The sequence below is a fragment of the Ornithorhynchus anatinus genome, chromosome 18, assembly GCF_004115215.2.
Source record: "Ornithorhynchus anatinus isolate Pmale09 chromosome 18, mOrnAna1.pri.v4, whole genome shotgun sequence".
In the NCBI taxonomy this organism is placed as follows: domain Eukaryota; kingdom Metazoa; phylum Chordata; class Mammalia; order Monotremata; family Ornithorhynchidae; genus Ornithorhynchus; species Ornithorhynchus anatinus.
In genome coordinates this window covers 39840768-39857573 of record NC_041745.1, presented here as the reverse complement: position 1 = coordinate 39857573, position 16806 = coordinate 39840768, and the positions used below count along the sequence as shown (strand labels likewise).

The 16806-nt window shown below is 43.7% G+C and overlaps 1 protein-coding gene and 1 non-coding gene across 2 annotated transcripts in view; one reads left to right on the top strand and one right to left on the bottom strand.

Annotated features, from left to right (window-relative positions):
* Positions 1-646: 646 nt before the first annotated feature.
* On the top strand, positions 647-784 carry LOC114805561. The gene has a single exon (XR_003753533.1). It is a non-coding gene; the product is annotated as a small nucleolar RNA SNORA7 (small nucleolar RNA).
* Positions 785-13104: 12320 nt separating this feature from the next.
* GNG12 (G protein subunit gamma 12) overlaps positions 13105-16806 on the bottom strand; it is a 41385-nt gene continuing 37683 nt past the window's right edge. Inside the window, exons 2-3 of the mRNA XM_029046810.2 lie at positions 16430-16547; positions 13105-14481 (exon numbers count right to left, since the gene is read on the bottom strand). Coding sequence (XP_028902643.1) covers positions 14356-14481; positions 16430-16522 — 219 coding nt within the window. The 5' untranslated portion in view covers positions 16523-16547 and the 3' untranslated portion in view covers positions 13105-14355. The remainder of the gene's footprint in view (positions 14482-16429; positions 16548-16806) is intronic.

The window sequence follows — 16806 nt, the reverse complement described above, 5'->3', positions numbered from 1 at the left end:
CAAAGGTGCTTACCCACAGGAAACGTCTGGATGGGCCTGAATTGTAAAACCCCGACACTGTTAGATTGCACAGCTTCTGAGCAACAGGAGAACACAAAGTTCAGCGAAATTCATTGTTGTCTTCCTCCAGGAAAAAGATGGACACCAAGTACCTTGGTCCACAGCAAATCTCAAAATAAATCAAATCACAACTGTGGGGATCTTTTCTCTCCGTCTTTTTTAACCATCTAGGTGAGCTCGATACAGATCATTGCACTCGGCGGGCACTTAATAAATACCATTTCCTTCATCCATCATTCAGTAGTATTTATTGAGCGTCCACTGTGTGCCTCTAGAGCTCTACTAAGCACTCGGAGGCAGCGTGTCCTAGAGGGTAGAGTACAAACCTGGGAGTCAGAAGGACCTGGGTTCTAATCCCGGCTCTGCCACCTGTCTTCTGTGTACCTTGGGCAAGTTACTTCACTTCTCTGTGCCTCAGTTCCCTTATGTGTAAAATGGGGACTGAGACTGTGAGCCCCACGTGGGACAAGGACAATGTCCAACCCAATTTGTTTGTATCCACCCCAGCACTTACTACGGTGCCTGGAACATAGTAAGCCCTTAACAAATGCCACAATTATTATTAGTATTACAGTAGAATTAGTAGTCCCTCTCAGGGTCACATCTGGAGAGTTTTCAGTATGCTACCAGTCGTGACTACAGGAGGAAGAGTCAAGCAGAGGCCTACCCATTCCATTCTGAGCTTGGCCAGTGGCTGGTGAGTGAAAGGCAATCTGCTACAAGTCGAAACTCACCTGTGCTGGGCAGCAGCGGCATGGGATAGAGTCGAAAGCAGAGACTCGTTTACTGCGTGGAAGGAGGAAATGGTAAACCACTTCCAGATTTTTACCAAGAAAACTCTCTGGAAACACTACCAGAGCAATTGCGGATGGGTGGGGCATTCCGGGAGAGATGTGTCCATGGTATCACTATGGGTCAGACAAGACACGTCAGCATAAGACAACAACAACAGAATTAGTACATTCCAAGCGCTTAGTACAGTGCTCTGCACATAGTAAGCGCTCAATAAATACTATTAATGAATGAATTAGTAGACATGATTCTTGGCTGCAAGGATCTCATAATCAATCCGGGGAGACAGACCATGAAATAATTTGCAGATAATTACATTCATTTATTTTAATGTCTGTCTTCCCATTTAGGTTGTAAACTACTTGTGGGTGGAGAATGTTTCTACCAATTCTGTTGTGCTACACTCTCACAAGTGCTTAACAGTGCTCTGCATACGGTAAATGCTCAATAAATTCCACCAATTGATTGATAATTAAGGGAACTTATTTTGAGTTATTTAATTATTTAATTGGTCAGTCAGTTAATCCTATCTATTGAGCACTTAACGTTTCTTCTAAGAGCCATGAAAATAAACAACTTAGATGTTTATTTGGGGTAAGTAATCATTTTTGTTAATGCGACTGTTTAGACCGTGAGCCCGTCATTGGGCAGGGATTGTCTCTATCTGTTGCCGAATTGTACATCCCGAGCGCTTAGTACAGTTCTCTGCACATAGTAAGTGCTCAATAAATAGTATTGAATGAATGAATGAAAGAAGGAAATGCTAATTTTATTTTGCTCTGCTGAATGAATCTGTTGGATGGGACAGAAAACATTCCATCGGTGGGGAAATTTTTCAAAGTTGATCCAAAATTGAGGGATTCAATCAATCTTCAGGCAGGCAATCAATAGCATTTAAGAAGCACTTTCTCTGCACAGACTAATCAAATCGGGGAGACAGACACACACTAGTTTACGGACAGGAGGAAGAAGTACTCAAATAGTTGAGTTTGTAAATTGATGTGTGCAAAAGGGCAACAGCAATTTCAAGGTGGGAAAATGCTGTGGTGATAGCTGGGAGGATGTAACCTGGGGAGAAGAAATATTAATCCAGGAAATTTTTCTGGTGGAGCTTTGAAAAAAAATGGTGGTGTTCAAATTAGCAGGCTAAAAGAGCCAAGAATCCACACATTCCCCTCCTTCCAAGCTGCTACTATGCTTATCTAAGCACTTACCATTTCTCACCTTGACTACTGAAATCAGCCCCCTTGCTGACTTCCAGGCCTCTTCTCTCTCCCCTCTCCAGGCCATACTTCACTCTGCTGCCCGGATCATTTTTCTGAAAAAAACATCGTCTACATCTCCCCACTCCTCAAAATCCTCCAGTGGTTGCCCGTCCACCTCCGTTACGAAAAATAACTCCTTACTATCAGCTTTAAGACACTCAACCAGTTCTCTCCCTCCTATCTTACCTTGCTGATCTTCTACTACAACCTAAACCACATTCTTTACTTCTTTAACCCCAACTACTCACTGTGCCTCAATCTCATCTACCTCGCTGCCAACCACTTGCTCGCATCCTCCCTCAGGCCTGGAGATCCCTTTCACTTCATAAGTGACGGTCCAACGCTCTCTTCACCTTCAAAACCCACCTAAAATCGTATCTCCTCCAAGAGGTCGGCCTTGACTCAACCCTCATTTCCCCAATCTACCCTCCCCTCTGCTTGTCTCTATACCCTTAAGCACTTTGACCTCATCCCACGCCCCACAGCACTTACCTCTACAAGTGCTCCCTCCCCCTCTAGACCGTAAGCTCGTTGTGGACAAGAAATGTGTCTGTTATATTGTACTCTTCCAAGTGCTTAGTACAGTGCTCTGCTCACGGTAAGTGCTCAATAAATACCACTGATTGATGGAGTCATATCCTATCTGCGGCTTTTCCTCTATCTGTGATTTCTTTAAATGTCTCTCTCCCCTGTAGACTATAAACTCCTTGAGGGCAAGGATTGCATCTTAGATGGCACAGCCCTGGCTTCGAATCCTGGCTCCGTCACTTATGCTCTGTGACTTTGAGCAAGTCACTTAACTTCTCTGTGCCTCAGTTTTCTCATTTATAAAATGAGGATTCAATAGCTGTTTTCCCTTTTTCATAGACCGTGAGTCCCAGGTGGGACTGGAACTGTGTCCGGCCTGATTATCTCGTATCTACCACAGAGCTTAGTTCAGTGCTTGGTACAGAGTAAGTGCTTAACGAATACCACAAATTATTATTATGATGATGATGCTAGGGATGGGGGGAGATCATCCAATTCGATATCATGATCGACTACCAGAACCGTGAATGGTTGCTCATCGATTAAGTCGGACGGGGTGCAACGAATACCAGATGATCGAAATCTGGAAATGGACTAGTGAGGAAGGTGTGGAGTCTTCATCTCTAGAGATCTTTAAGGAAAAAAATAAACAACCTCCTGACTTGGTTGCTTAGTGACTCACCTGCCCGGAGGCAGAGGCTTGGATCAGATGACCTCTTGAGATTTTTTTTCCCTCCAAGTCTGTGACTCTCTGATTCTGTGATATGACAGGTCGACTCAACAATTCATTTTGCCTAATGAATTCTTTTCAGTTCTGCAGATGATTCAGAAACAGTAATGTCAGTTGGTAATTCTTTAAATAGTCTTTAAATACACCGTATTGCACTTTGCCAAATCGCTTCTTATTTGACCCTATGTCTTGAACTTTGGACCTTCTGTTTCTAATATACAGGTCAATCGAGGAAGAGACATAATGATTTCTGGGGCCCTGAGGTGTAAATTACTTAGCCTTCCCCTGTTTTTCACTTACTGTCATGCAGTGGTGCAAATCTCAAGGCCCAGGTATACCAAATCTGTAATTAATCAGTAAACATCACATGACTATCTCTGAAGAGCTTCTTTATTCCACTTTTTTCATTTACAGCACACACTTCTAACCTCAAAAAGCAGTTGACCTCCTTCTTTTCCTATGTACATGACCTGTCTGTGATTCTGTATCATTGCAACACAGCTTTGCTGGGCAGGACTCGTGAAAATGGGTGAGAGCAGGGAACCCAGTTAGCTGCTTTCGGGTCGTTTGGAATGGGCCACTTGTAAGCAGGGAGGGCAGGGATTTGGGGCAAGGAATTGTCTACCAACTCTATTTCATTCTTCTACTGTACTCTCCCATACGCTCTGCACACAGTGCTCTGCACACAGTAAGTGCTCAGTAAATACGATTGATCGATTTCAGAGGCAAAGGGAAACTCAGTTTCGAACAATGAGATTCAGCACCAGACCAATATGAGCTGGGGCAGAGAAACCCAACCTGTTGTTGAGGAATCATTTAATCTGTAATATTTATTGCTCATCTACTGTGTGTAGAGCACCATAATAAACACTTGGGAGAGTACACTAGAATAAGATGACACCATCTCTGCCCTTGGGAAGCTTATAATCTGTGTGCAAAGCACTCTGATAAATGGTTGGGGAAAAAAGAGACTTGTAATTTCCAGAGAGGGAAGGGAACAATTCTCCCTGAGCTTTGGGAAGACTGGGATGCCAAGAGGCACCTTGCACTTGGATCTCTGAACTTTGGATATTTAATATTCACCCCACCCCCAACCCCACAGCACTCATGTACATATCTTTGAATTATATATCATAAATGATTTATTTGCATTTACTGTTTCCCCTTCTAGACTATTATGGGAAGGGAACGTATGTGCTAATTTTGTTGTACACTCCCAAGTATTTAGTACAGTGCCTTGCATATAGTAAGCGCTCAAGAAATATTATTGATTGGCTGATCTTCAGAAACAAATGGCTGGCTCTGTATCGACATGAGACTGAATGACTGTCATTTTCACACAGTATGGAATGGAGAGTTGGCCAAGAACAGGTCTTTTGAGGGAGAGAGAGAGAAAGAGAGCGCACATATGCATGGATTTCTAGCAATCCGTGTGAGGATTTATCATTTCACTAACAGAGCGGAAAAAGCTCCATAAACTCAGGCTGCCCACATCAAAATATTTTTATCTGTCAACCTGGATTGGATCTTCTTTTTAATGTGGGAAAGTCAATACATGGCTCATTAAGAAACATTCCCAAGCAAAAATTTGATCTTTCTTTTCTTCGTACCTTTACTAGAGTGCATGATGACAAGAACAAGTTAAGTTTCAGATTACCTCTTCCTGAATACCCGAAAACCTAGTCATCACCACTGTTTTCAAGTCAAAGTGCACGCAACACTGTCTGGCTTTTAGCTTCTTCAATTAATCCAGCAGGAAGAGGTTGCTCAGATGATCTGAATGTTGTCTAAACAACAACTCAAACTTTTTGGAAGCTTCTTCTTGACTCAGAGGCAAATGTAAGTGTTAAGTTAGCTCAAGCCACTCATGTATTTTAATTATTTAGCTCAAACCACACATCTGTCTAGTCAACTCCTTGATGCTTATTCTCCTTCTGTATTGGAAAAAGTTTCCCCAGTACAGTGCATGACAGTGAATTCATTCAAATATCCATTCTGTTGTATTTTTTGAGTGCTTATTGTGTGCAGAGCACTGGTATTAAGTGCTTGGGAAACAGCATGGCTTAGTGGAAGGAGCCCAGTCTTGGGAGTCAGAGGTCATGTGTTCTATTCCCAGCTCCACCTCTTATCAGCTATGTGACTTTGGAAAAGTCACTTAACTTCTCTGTGCCTCAGTTACCTCATCTGTAAAATGGGGATTAAGACTATGAACCCCACATGGGACAACCTGATTACCTTGTATCTGCCCCAGAGTTTAGAACAGTGCTCGGCACTTAGTAAGTGCTTAACAAATACCATCATTATTATATTATTACAGTACAAAAGTAAACAGTATCATTCTCTTCCCACACCTAGCTTACAGTCTAGATGGGGGGAGACAGACAGCAATACAAATAAATAAAATTATAGGTATTTATATAAGTGCTGTGGGGCTAGGAGGAGGGAACAGCAAAGAGAGCAGGTCAGGATGATGCAGAAGGGAGTGGGAGATGAGGAAAAGGGGCTTTGGCAAGGCCTCTTGGAGGAGATGTGCTTTCCAAGTGCTTAGTACAGTGCTCTGAATACAATGGAATGAATGAATGAGTGAATTTCAATAAGGCTTTGAAGGAGGGGAGAGTAATTGTCTGTGGTATTTGAGGAGGAAGGGCATTCCAGGCCAGAGGCAGGATGTAGGCTAGGGGGCGAGACAGGTGAGATGGAGGCACAGTGAGAAGGTTAGCACTAGAGGAGCGAAGTGTATGGGCTGAGTTGTAGAAGGAGAGAAGCGAGGTGAGGTAGGAGGGGGCAAGGTGATGGACTGCTTTAAAGCCAATGGTTTGGAGTTTTCGTCTGATACAGAGGTGGAGGGGCAACCACTTATGAGCGCTTACGAAATTCCATCACTATTCCTACTCCCAGTATTACTACTTGCCCTCTCTATAGTGCGTTCTGGAATGAAATGGTTGGAGGAGACACACAGATGATCAGTTTTCCTTTCAGAAAGACCTGGAGCGTTTGGGGCAATCGCATCTTGCCCCTAACCAGGTGCCCCCCAAGTAGCATAAAGCACAACTGCATTTCAGGGCTAATCCTTTGGAATGCAGGACTTGGAACAACTATCTAGGACTCAATTACTGTTGGCTTAGTTTCTCAGGTGAAACAAAATGCCATCCTCAGTGCCTTCTGCTTACTGCGCTACGTTTGACCTATCTGTGTGTTTATTTGTTTAATAACTTATCTCAATATTTCTCTGTCTCTCCCTGTTGATTAGCAGAGAATTACTGACTCTCCAACATTTTATTTTCCCTCCCCTCTGACAAGGAGAGGAGCGATCCATCGATCACATCAAGAATTGCTCGTCCTCGTTATTCCCTTCATTGATTGGCCAGCTTGGCCACAAAGCTGTATTCTTTTAGAGACACGGTAATGGGCAGTTTGACCCAGGATGGCACTGCCCAGCTCCCCGAACTCTAAAATTAAGATAAAGAGGTGTGAGTGGTCATGTCTATCTCTTTGGGCAGAAACCAGATCAGCCTTATGGGGCAACTGGAGATAAGGAAATTCATCTTGCATAAAGACTGAAGATCACACGGAGACCGCAAATCCGATACCCAAGTGTTGAGAAATATATGTTGATCATGCATCTCTTCTCAATCTCACCTGTCCACATGGATCGCCGATGTGTCAGCAGCGCTCTCTTCAAGCAGCCCGGTGTAGTGGATAGAGCACGGGCCCGGCAGTCAGAAGGATCTGGATTCTAATTCCGGCTCCACCACTTACCTGCTGTGTGACCTCGGGCAAGTCACTTCACTTCTCCGCGCTTCAGTTACCTCATCTGTAAAATGGGGATGAAGACTGTGAGCCCTTTGTGGGATAGCGATTGCAAATGGCCTGATAACCTTGTATCTACCCCAGCGCTTACAACAGTGCTTGGCACATAGTAAGTGTTCAACAGATACCATCACTTCTATCATCACTCTGGAAATAGGAGAACGATAATGTATGTAATTTGAGCAAGTCGGACAGAGGAAAGGTGGTTTGGTATAAGACCTAAATAGGTGTCTGTTGGTACCACTGACATGGCTTCATTAAAAGAAGTAAAAGAAAATACCAGACTGAATAGTTTCTCATTTTTAATTTCTTAGTAAGAGACCTGAGTCTATCATCATGTCTGCTTTGCTGTTGAAAAATTCCAGGAAGTCACATTTTGATTATTGTATTTGACTCATGCTGTTTTTTGACATAAGGTCAGAACTAACTCCACTGAAAAATGATTTAGGTTTTGTGACTTCTTGGTAAACCTAGGGATGGCTGTGCTTGTGTGTGTGTGTGTGTGTGTGTGTGTGTGTGTATTTATGTGTGTGTGTGTGTGTGTGTGTGTATGTATGTTCCCATATACCTGTGTCCTCGAGCCATAGAAACTTGTGTCTATCTGTATAGCCTGAACTTACCTGCAGGTTAAAAAAAGTTCATGGATTTTCACCTGAGTTTCTACAACACTAATGATATCTGACTCATTAGCCACTAATGATAGGGGGTTTTGCTATTATTTGTTGGGTCGCAATTTAGCAGAGTCAGAATGTGTTTGGGTAGCTGTTTCTGCTGAGAGATTGTTGTGCGTCCATGGATGCAGAGAGTGGGAATGGGGGAGGAGGAAGATACAGCATTTGAGTTCCTCCAGGAGGAAGGTAATGAAAAAGCACCCATCTCTATGAAGCCGACAGAGGCACACCCAAGTAAGGGTGGAACGCAGTCTCTGAATAACAGACGACAGTTCCATTTGTCCAAGAGTGGTAGGAAAATGTGGCCCGTTTTACGTCTTCTATTCCACCAAAACAGAACTGGAGTTTGCTAGGCAGATTTCCGTGTCCTTCTTGCTACCCAATCTGCACATACTGTAATCATCCAGGCTCTGACTCCAGTGCTTGGCACATAGTAAGTGCTCAACACACACAATTATCACCTTTTCAACTGCTCGAGTTACCTGCCAGCCTCCAGGATGCATACCTGGCCCCTAAAGATGTTTCATCGTCTATTTTACCCCGTCTTTCTTCCTGAGACCTAAGGGGAGGAAACAGACAGAGCGATTTGTTGGACTTTAAAACTCACCTAGACTTCTAAATCAAACACTTAGGAAAAGCATTTTGCTAAATAAAACCTTTCCTACCTACTCTCCCGCTCTCTCCCCTAGGGGGATGGGGACTGATCTGATTCCACTATAGGTATTCTAGCACATAGCACAGTGCTTGGCACATAGTAAGTGGTGAAAAATGTAACACTGCTAGTATTAGGTTTCTCTTAGTGCCTCTCCTTGAAGAGATGCTTCTGCCTAGAGGCCCATTCATACGTGAACACTTCTAAGTCTTGGGGGCAGAGTTTTTGGGTCACCTGGGTTTAGGTTTCCAACTTTAGGTTCATTAGCCTTGGGTGAGCTTGAAGTCTCTGCATCCGTCAGTTTCTGAGGTGGCAGATTATTAAGAATAAGAATAATAATGGTATTGGTTAAGTGCTCACTATGGGCCAGGTACTGTACTAAGCAACGGGATGGATACAAGTAAATCGTGTCGGACACAGCCCCTGTCCCATGTGGGGCTCACAGTCTCAATCCCCATTTTACAGATGAGGTAACTAAGGCACAGAGAAGTTAAATGACTTACCCTAGGTCACACAGCAGACGAGTGGCAGAGTTGGGATTAGAACCCATGACCTTCTGACTCCCAGGCTCGTGCTCTATCCACTACGCCATGCGGCTTCTCTTCTCCTAGATCCTCGTTCTTTAGGAAAGAGGTTTGTCTTTCCGGCCCATAAGAATCAGGGAGATGTCCACCTAATCGCCCCTCCTCCCCTTTCCTGGTGGTCCCCTAAACACAGAGGCATCAGCTCTACTTGTCCCAGGTCTCTGACAGGATTGAGAGTTTCCAGACAGGGTGGAAATGGCCCCCAGTGGAGATTTTTTGGGCCTAGTGTTCTTTGAAGCCTCTTCCCGCCCTGGATCCACCTCTCTTAAGACTTCCTCCCCCTTTTTACCTCACACTCTAAATGAAAAGTGGGCACCTAGGCCATTAAACCCTGAGCTGCTACAGCTGGCAAAGAGGCAACAAAATTTACCAGAGTGTAAAGTGAGACACTGACTCAGGATAGAAAGCAATGGTGTTTTTAATTAAACTGATTAATATCTATAGTGCTGAACATGTTAGATGTAAAATAAATGCTTTTATCCTTTACAAGGAAACAGTCTTTTAAACAACAATCACAGTGCTTGGGAGAATAAGATGCTTAACATACAAACAGCCAAGGAGATTAGAAAAACAGCAAAATATCTCATCACTATTAAGAAGTCGAAGGCAAATTTACCGAGACATCAGGAGTACATGAGTTTATAGTCACGTCAATATAAAACAGATCATTAAAGTAACCAAATTTGGACACAAGAAAAAAAATTACATGTAACAAATAGATCTCCCAGTTTGTGAGAAAATAATCTAAAAAAAACATCGGAAGTTGCGCAAGCATTATCATATTACAGAATGACAATCTAATATTCAAAGCATCCATGATCAAAGCATCAACATATCATTTTGTGGGCAGTTGTAGAACTATCACTGACTGGCTGATTGGTATCTTGGCTAGCCATTCTGAAAATAACTTTTTCTCTACACCAGCACCACCTGTTAAATCAGAAAGCCAGGATTTCTTCCTAGTCCTCTTTGGTTTTGTACGGTTTCCCCAATTTCCCTGGTTCCCTTCCGAGGAACCGGTAATGTGTTTGATATTTGGTTTACTGGAAAAGAATTAGAGACACGGGTGTTGTAAATTAATGGTGCAGGCATACTCCTTCAATCAGGATGGACACTGGGATCCTTAGTCAACCGATGAAATTTCACTGGACAAGTATAATTCCAAGGTGGTACAGAAAGACAGTCAAAAAGTCTCTAACACCAACATATGGCATCTCCTTCCCTTAATTCCCACTCCTAGTTTGGTGGTTAAAAATGAAATCAAATGCTTCCATACTCTTTCTGTGATTATTACTAAATTGCACACATATAGTAAATTATTATTGGAACAGTCTGTTCAGCTATTTTTAAAGATGTAAAACATTTGAAAAAAGTACAAAAGTATTGAACCAGGATGGAAAGTGATCATCAGACCTTTCCTTTAAAGAGTGAGCATGGCACTTGGAAGTTTAATAAGCTAAAGGACTAAAAAAATTTGATAGAAAAAAAGAGCCTTAGCCATGACGATTATAATCTCTGTAAATTTCCATTTATATAAAATCTTTTCTGCATTCAAGTGAGTTTTCACAAAATTGAAACGGTTTGGCAAAAAGATCAGCTCCTGGGGCGTTATCATGGCATTTGGACTCCAAGTTTAAATAAAGACCATAGAGAATAATGATATAACAATGGAGGCATAGAAATGGACCAGAGACAGATTAAAATGAGCTAAAGTCTCGCTGCAAAAGTACATCCTTGGAACTCCATGATGCCTAAAATCCAGGGGGAATGAAGCCAGGAGGTTAGAAGTTTGTATATATAAAATTAGTACTGCGGTTGTGGAAAAAATATAATACACCTCAGGCATTTGTCCAGAATTATCACTAACCAACGGCTAAGGAGCAGTTGAACTGTGGTCATACACGCTGAAGGAGACCCGATAAATAAAAGTGGTCTTTGCACGTTTGCATATTTATACGTATACAGCTAGCTAGATTTTCTTTTCTCACAGAATCTTTTTGGTTATAAGGAAATTAAGCTACTAAGTCCTTCTTGGTCCACAATTGCAAGACTTGATCCCAGGCCTTTTTAAGATCACTCCGGCTTTTTAAGATCACTCCAGTGTTTCACACCCAAGGCCTTTATCCAATCTTATTTCTTGAGCACTTATTGTTTGCAGAGCCCGTACTAAGTGCTCCAGCATGTCAGCCCATTTGAAATGAAAAAGAATTGGGTAGAACATCAAGGCTTTCCCTTACCACAGAAGGAACATGGACTGAACACTAGAGATGCGATATCTGGGTAGCAAAATGTGTCTATTTTATAAAAAGAGTCTATTTTTAGGCCTACAGGGTACAGTATGGTGGCTACTAATATTTGTGTATCAAAGTATATTCAAGTTAATCATTTTAAATAGTTGTAACAAGCTGCATTATAAATGATCAATGAAACATGGTTAAAAATTGGAGTGAAAATACGGATTAGAGTTTTCAAACCATCATTAGAAAACTATTATAAAAAGAACAATGTCAACAAAGATAAAGCACTGAATTTAAGGGATTTTCTTTAGTGTCTGCCTCAGATTTAACTTTGGGGAGGGCAAAAGAAGAAGTCTGCTCTCTCAATATATTATTACACAGCTGTCTGAAATAAATCAAGGCAAATGGCAGCATAAAACAGTAACTTACAAGTGGTTAATAAAGTTTAAATTCCACTTTAGGAATGCACAGTTAGAACAGTCTACAGACACGGAAAAGAAGGCTTCCAAGAAATACAGAACATAGTTGTAGCCAGTTTCAATACAATATTGCATTCTTTTCTCCCTAAATGACTACGAAACGTAAAGCCAGAACAAAGGGTACCAGGGAAATGTTTACAAATTACACCCCTGGGTCAGTGCTGGACGAGATTTCAAACCCTCCACTGAACTGGAATTCACTCCGGGGGACCACTTTAACTTGCAATTTGCGTTGCCCATCTGCAACACGTCCAGGTGTACTGAAGCTTTTCAATCAATCGGGAGTAGCACTGTACTAGACGCCTGGAAAGGACAATACAACAGAGTCGGTAGACACGTTCCCTGCCTACAAGGAGTCTAGAGGAGAGCTCCCCTGTGTCCGAGCGATTTCTTGACCCCTCCAAAATGTCCCTTCCCGGCTGAGGGTTGTTGTGGGCGTTCCCCTCGATTCACTTTCTGGTGTTTGGGTAGAGGGCCTTGGGCAGGGTTAGGGCAAGGCACAGAGACAGGCGAAAGCACAGCTAGGTTGTGTTTGGGGCCTCCTGTTCGGTTTAGGGGCAAGTGTTGGCTCAGGAACGGAACCCGCCTCCTCCACGGTCGGCTCCTTGTGGCCCTACCTCACGCTAATCATTTTAGAAGCAGTGTGGCCTAGTGGAAAGAGGACGGGCCCTGGGTTCTAATCCCAGCTCCACTATTACCTTTTCTTTTTTTTTTTAAATGGTATTCGTTACTTGTTATTTGCTTACTATGTGCCAGGCACCGTTCTAAGTGCCAGGGTAGAGAAGAAGCGTGGCTTAGTGGAAAGACAACAGGCTTGGGAGTAAGAGGACATGGGTTCTAATGCCGGCTCCGCCACTTGTCAGCTGTATGACTTTGGGTAAGTCACTTATCTCTTCCTCAGTGACCTCATCTGTAAAATAGGGATTAAGACTGTGAGCCCCACATGGGACAACGTATCTACCCCAGCGCTTAGAATAGCGCTTGGCCCATAGTAAGCGCTTAACAAATACCATAATCATCATCGTATAAGGTAATCAGTCCGTGTTCCTCATGGGGCTCATGGTCTTAATCCCCATTTTGCTGAAATGAGGGAACCGGGGCCCAGAGAAGTGAAGCGATTTACCCAAGGTCATGCAGCAGACAAGGGGCGCTGCTGGGATTAGAACACAGGTCCTTCTGCTGCGTGACCTTAGGCAAGTCACTTCACTTCTCTGGGCCTCAGTTCTCTCATCTGGCAAAATGGGGATTCGGTACCTCTTCGCCCTCCTGTTTAGAGTGTGAGCCCCATGTGGGACCTGATGAACTTGTATCTACCCCAGCGCTTAGTACAGATTAAGCACCTAACGAATACCACAATTATTAGCATTATTAGGGGGCTAGGAGGAAAGTCGCCCTAGTCCAATCAGATGTAGCACCTTCCTCGGGGGCTCGATGGTGCTCTGGTTGGTTACGGGATTAAGCGCTAAACTATATGCGGAGCAAGTGCTAGGGCAGAGGCAATACAGTCAGATCGGACACAGTCCCTGTTCCATTTGGAGTCTGAGAGGGATTCTGATGCTCAGGCCCTGGGGTGAAGGCAGTGGGGGTGTAGCACCTCTTCTAAGGACTCACCGACTCTGAAACCCCCTTTCATACATACATACAGCAGGCCTTCCACAAGTCTCCGCCCCATCCCACCCTCTAAAAAATCGAGCACAAAACCAGGGGGATCCAAAGGTTTTCACCAAAGGCACAGCACCTCACTTCAATTTTTTTATTTGGCACAGTTTATACTCAGGGCTGAGAAGCCTAGCTCCCCATAAAGAGAGAGACGGTCAGGATAAATGTCTAGGATTCCGCTTCGAACTCTGCCAGAAACCCCGGAAGTAGGATCAAAAAGTTTCGCCCCCACCACTTTGAAAGCCTAAGATGCTTCCAGACAAAGGTATGAACTCTGGGAATTCGATGAAGGGATGCTGCAATTGATTATGAAAGTTTTCTACTACAAAATATGCACTTTGAAATGTGTATATACAAAAACATATATGCAAACACATATATCAACTGTATACTGTACATATAGGCACAAATCCTATTAAAATATAAAGTAAATTACGGATGGCGATGATTTAAATTCTCATTGGCCTTGCTAATCTGGAGAGAAGCTGAGGCAACTTTGGTCTTGACTGTGGTTTCTAAACCTCCTTAAAAATAAAATACAAATAGACACTATGCATAGTTAAATAAAGCCAAACCGAACACGCACACACAGACGCTCACACACACTCTCTCTCTCACACACACCCATCAATGGCCTTCCTCTATTCCTCTATATTCCAACATCGTTCCAACCGTCAAGAAATGAATGCAATTGGCTGTCTAATAATCTGATACGGATGTTCTTAAGAAAGGGAAACCGAAAGAGAAAGGCTTGAAAAACCACTTAAACGATTTAAAAGCATTTTCATTTTTAGCCATGGGTACTGAAGGACAACCCAAGGGAATTTCTCCAAAGAAAGGCTTGCGATTTGCTTGGCAGAGGATGCTATGGAGGAATTCTCCGCTCCGTTATAATATGATGCACGTTTTTTTATCCTTGAAAGGGTTTTCTGACGTCGGGATCCCCATTAGCAAAGGATCGCTCCTGGCGTGCTCCTCACAGTAGGACATGAGATCGGCGGATGCTTTGGAAACCTGAAGTGCAAACCAAAGAGGCAAAAGAGAGATTACCGCATCGAACTTTTAGATGCTTTCATCCAGGGAAGGGTCATGCCCCGTGACATCTCCTCAGTCAGCCCGTGGAACAGAGAACCAAATGAGGTTTCTGGGCTCCAAGTCAAGTCCTTTGCTTCTGTGGCAAAGGATGGGAAATTCAGAAAGACGGGCTTGGGGAAGGGGAAAGGAGGAAAAAGAGAAAGGTGAGGAAAGGTGGCCGGTATGGTAGATTGACATTATCCGGGGGCTGAACGGTCTGCGGAAGCCTCCGGAATCAGCACCAGTGGATGCTGAGGGGCTGGGCTCGGGACCCCATGACGGGTGATCGCAGCGTGGCCTTGTAGATCGAACACGGGCCTGAGGCTCAGAAGGATCTGAGCTCTAATCCCAGCTCTGCCACTTGTCTGCTGTGTGACCTTGGGCAAGTCACTTCACTTCTTTGTACCTTGGTTACCTCATCTACACAATGGGGATTAAGATCATGAGCCCCATGTGGGACATGGATTATTGAAGCAGGGTGGCCTAGTGGATAATGCACGGGCCTGGGAATCAGAAGGTCATGGGTTCTAATGTTGGCTCCGCCATTTGTCTGCTGTGTGACCTTAGGCAAGTCACGCTTTCTCTGGGCTTCAATTGCCTCACCTGTAAAGTGGGATTAAGATTGTGAACCCTAATCGGGAAAGGGACTGCGTCCAATCTGATTATCTTGTATCTATCCCAACGCTATCTATCTGGCCTCTCTGGCCTCAGTTTCCTCACCTGTAAAATGGAGATTAAGACGGGGAGTCCCATGTGTGACAGGCATTATTTACAGTCTGATTAACATGTATCCACCCCAGCATTCAGTACAGTGTAGAAAACGCTTAAGAAATACCATAAAAAATATATATCCTACTGCCATCCACTTGCCTCACATGGCCTCATGGCGAAGTTGGGTGGGGTGAGCATAGCTACAACGCTAGAAGGCTGATTTCATTCTAAAACCTCATTGGCTGTGATCTTGTCTTGCTGTTTGATAGTGACTTTCAACAGCAAGTGTTACTGATGGCACTGCTTGAGGGGGTGGTAGGGGGAAGGGAAGGGGAGATCCTTTGGTCTCAAAACCATGTGAACAACTGGACACCAAGCTTCAGATCTGTAAACCTCCAGCTGGATCTGAACCCTGGGGCCATAGGGGTCCGGGTTTAGGAGTCACGAGACACAGATTCTAGTTCCAGTTCTGTCACTGGCCTGCTGGGCCACTTTGGGCAAGTCACACAATTTCTCTGGGCTTCAATTCCCTCATCGGTAAAATAAGCATCAGATACCTGCTCTCCCCCTTTCTTAGACTGCGACTCCTGTGTGGAACAGAGACAATCATTTATCTTGCATCTACCTCAGCACTTAGCACCTAGTAGATCTGTGTAGAGCACAATGTAAGCACTTCACAAATGCCATACAATTCATCAACTGCGAGTCTCCTCAAGAACAGGCCCATCTTCTTGCTTCAACTGTCTATCTTCTTGACGTCTGTGGCATTGCTAGGTCTTGGAACACACTTAGTTCCCGGTTACCAGCGGAGATCCGTATGTAACTCCGGGTTTGTGTTGGGTCTGATTTTCTTGTATCTACCTCAGTGCTTAGCACACCATGAGCATTTAGTAAACTAAAGGGTATTGGCTAAATCGCTGTGGCTAGAGTTTCACAACATCGAGCTCTCTTGCTGGTTTGGAGGCCACTTGTCAAGGCGGTGGCTGTATTCTCAGAGTGAGGTTGGAACATATTGGATGATGATTAAATCTCAGCAGCTAAACCCAGAATGTCATGGTAGAATGTGGAAACCGAGCTAGCTTAAATAATCTTATCCCACTTGTTCAGAAGTTCTGTTACGAGAGGGGTAAGGGATACAGAGGGAGGAGTTCCAGCACATTATGAGCTTTTATCTTACCTTTATTCTCTCTATGGAGGCTTCTAATCGCAGCTGTTGCACAGTTCTTCTTGCCTGAGCTATATTGTTGGTGTTTGTCGTTTTGCTAGACATCTTCAGTTGAATTTCTAAATGGAACCTGAAAGCCAAGAGGAACTTTTTTATTTGTGACAGAAAACAGCAGTTGTCACCAAGTTTCCAACGGTGCAAAAGTTTGGCACATATCTCGACCCAGGGCTGAAAGCATCTTTAAAGGTGGTTGCCGAGTGGCTTATTCAGAGACCTTTCATGGACCCAAAAGCTGGCCCTTTGCAGCTTGGGCCCCGAGGACTCTAGAAACCCAGAAGGCTCCGCTGCTCCAGATAGCTATCGCCATCACCTTCATCACCTCTGTTACT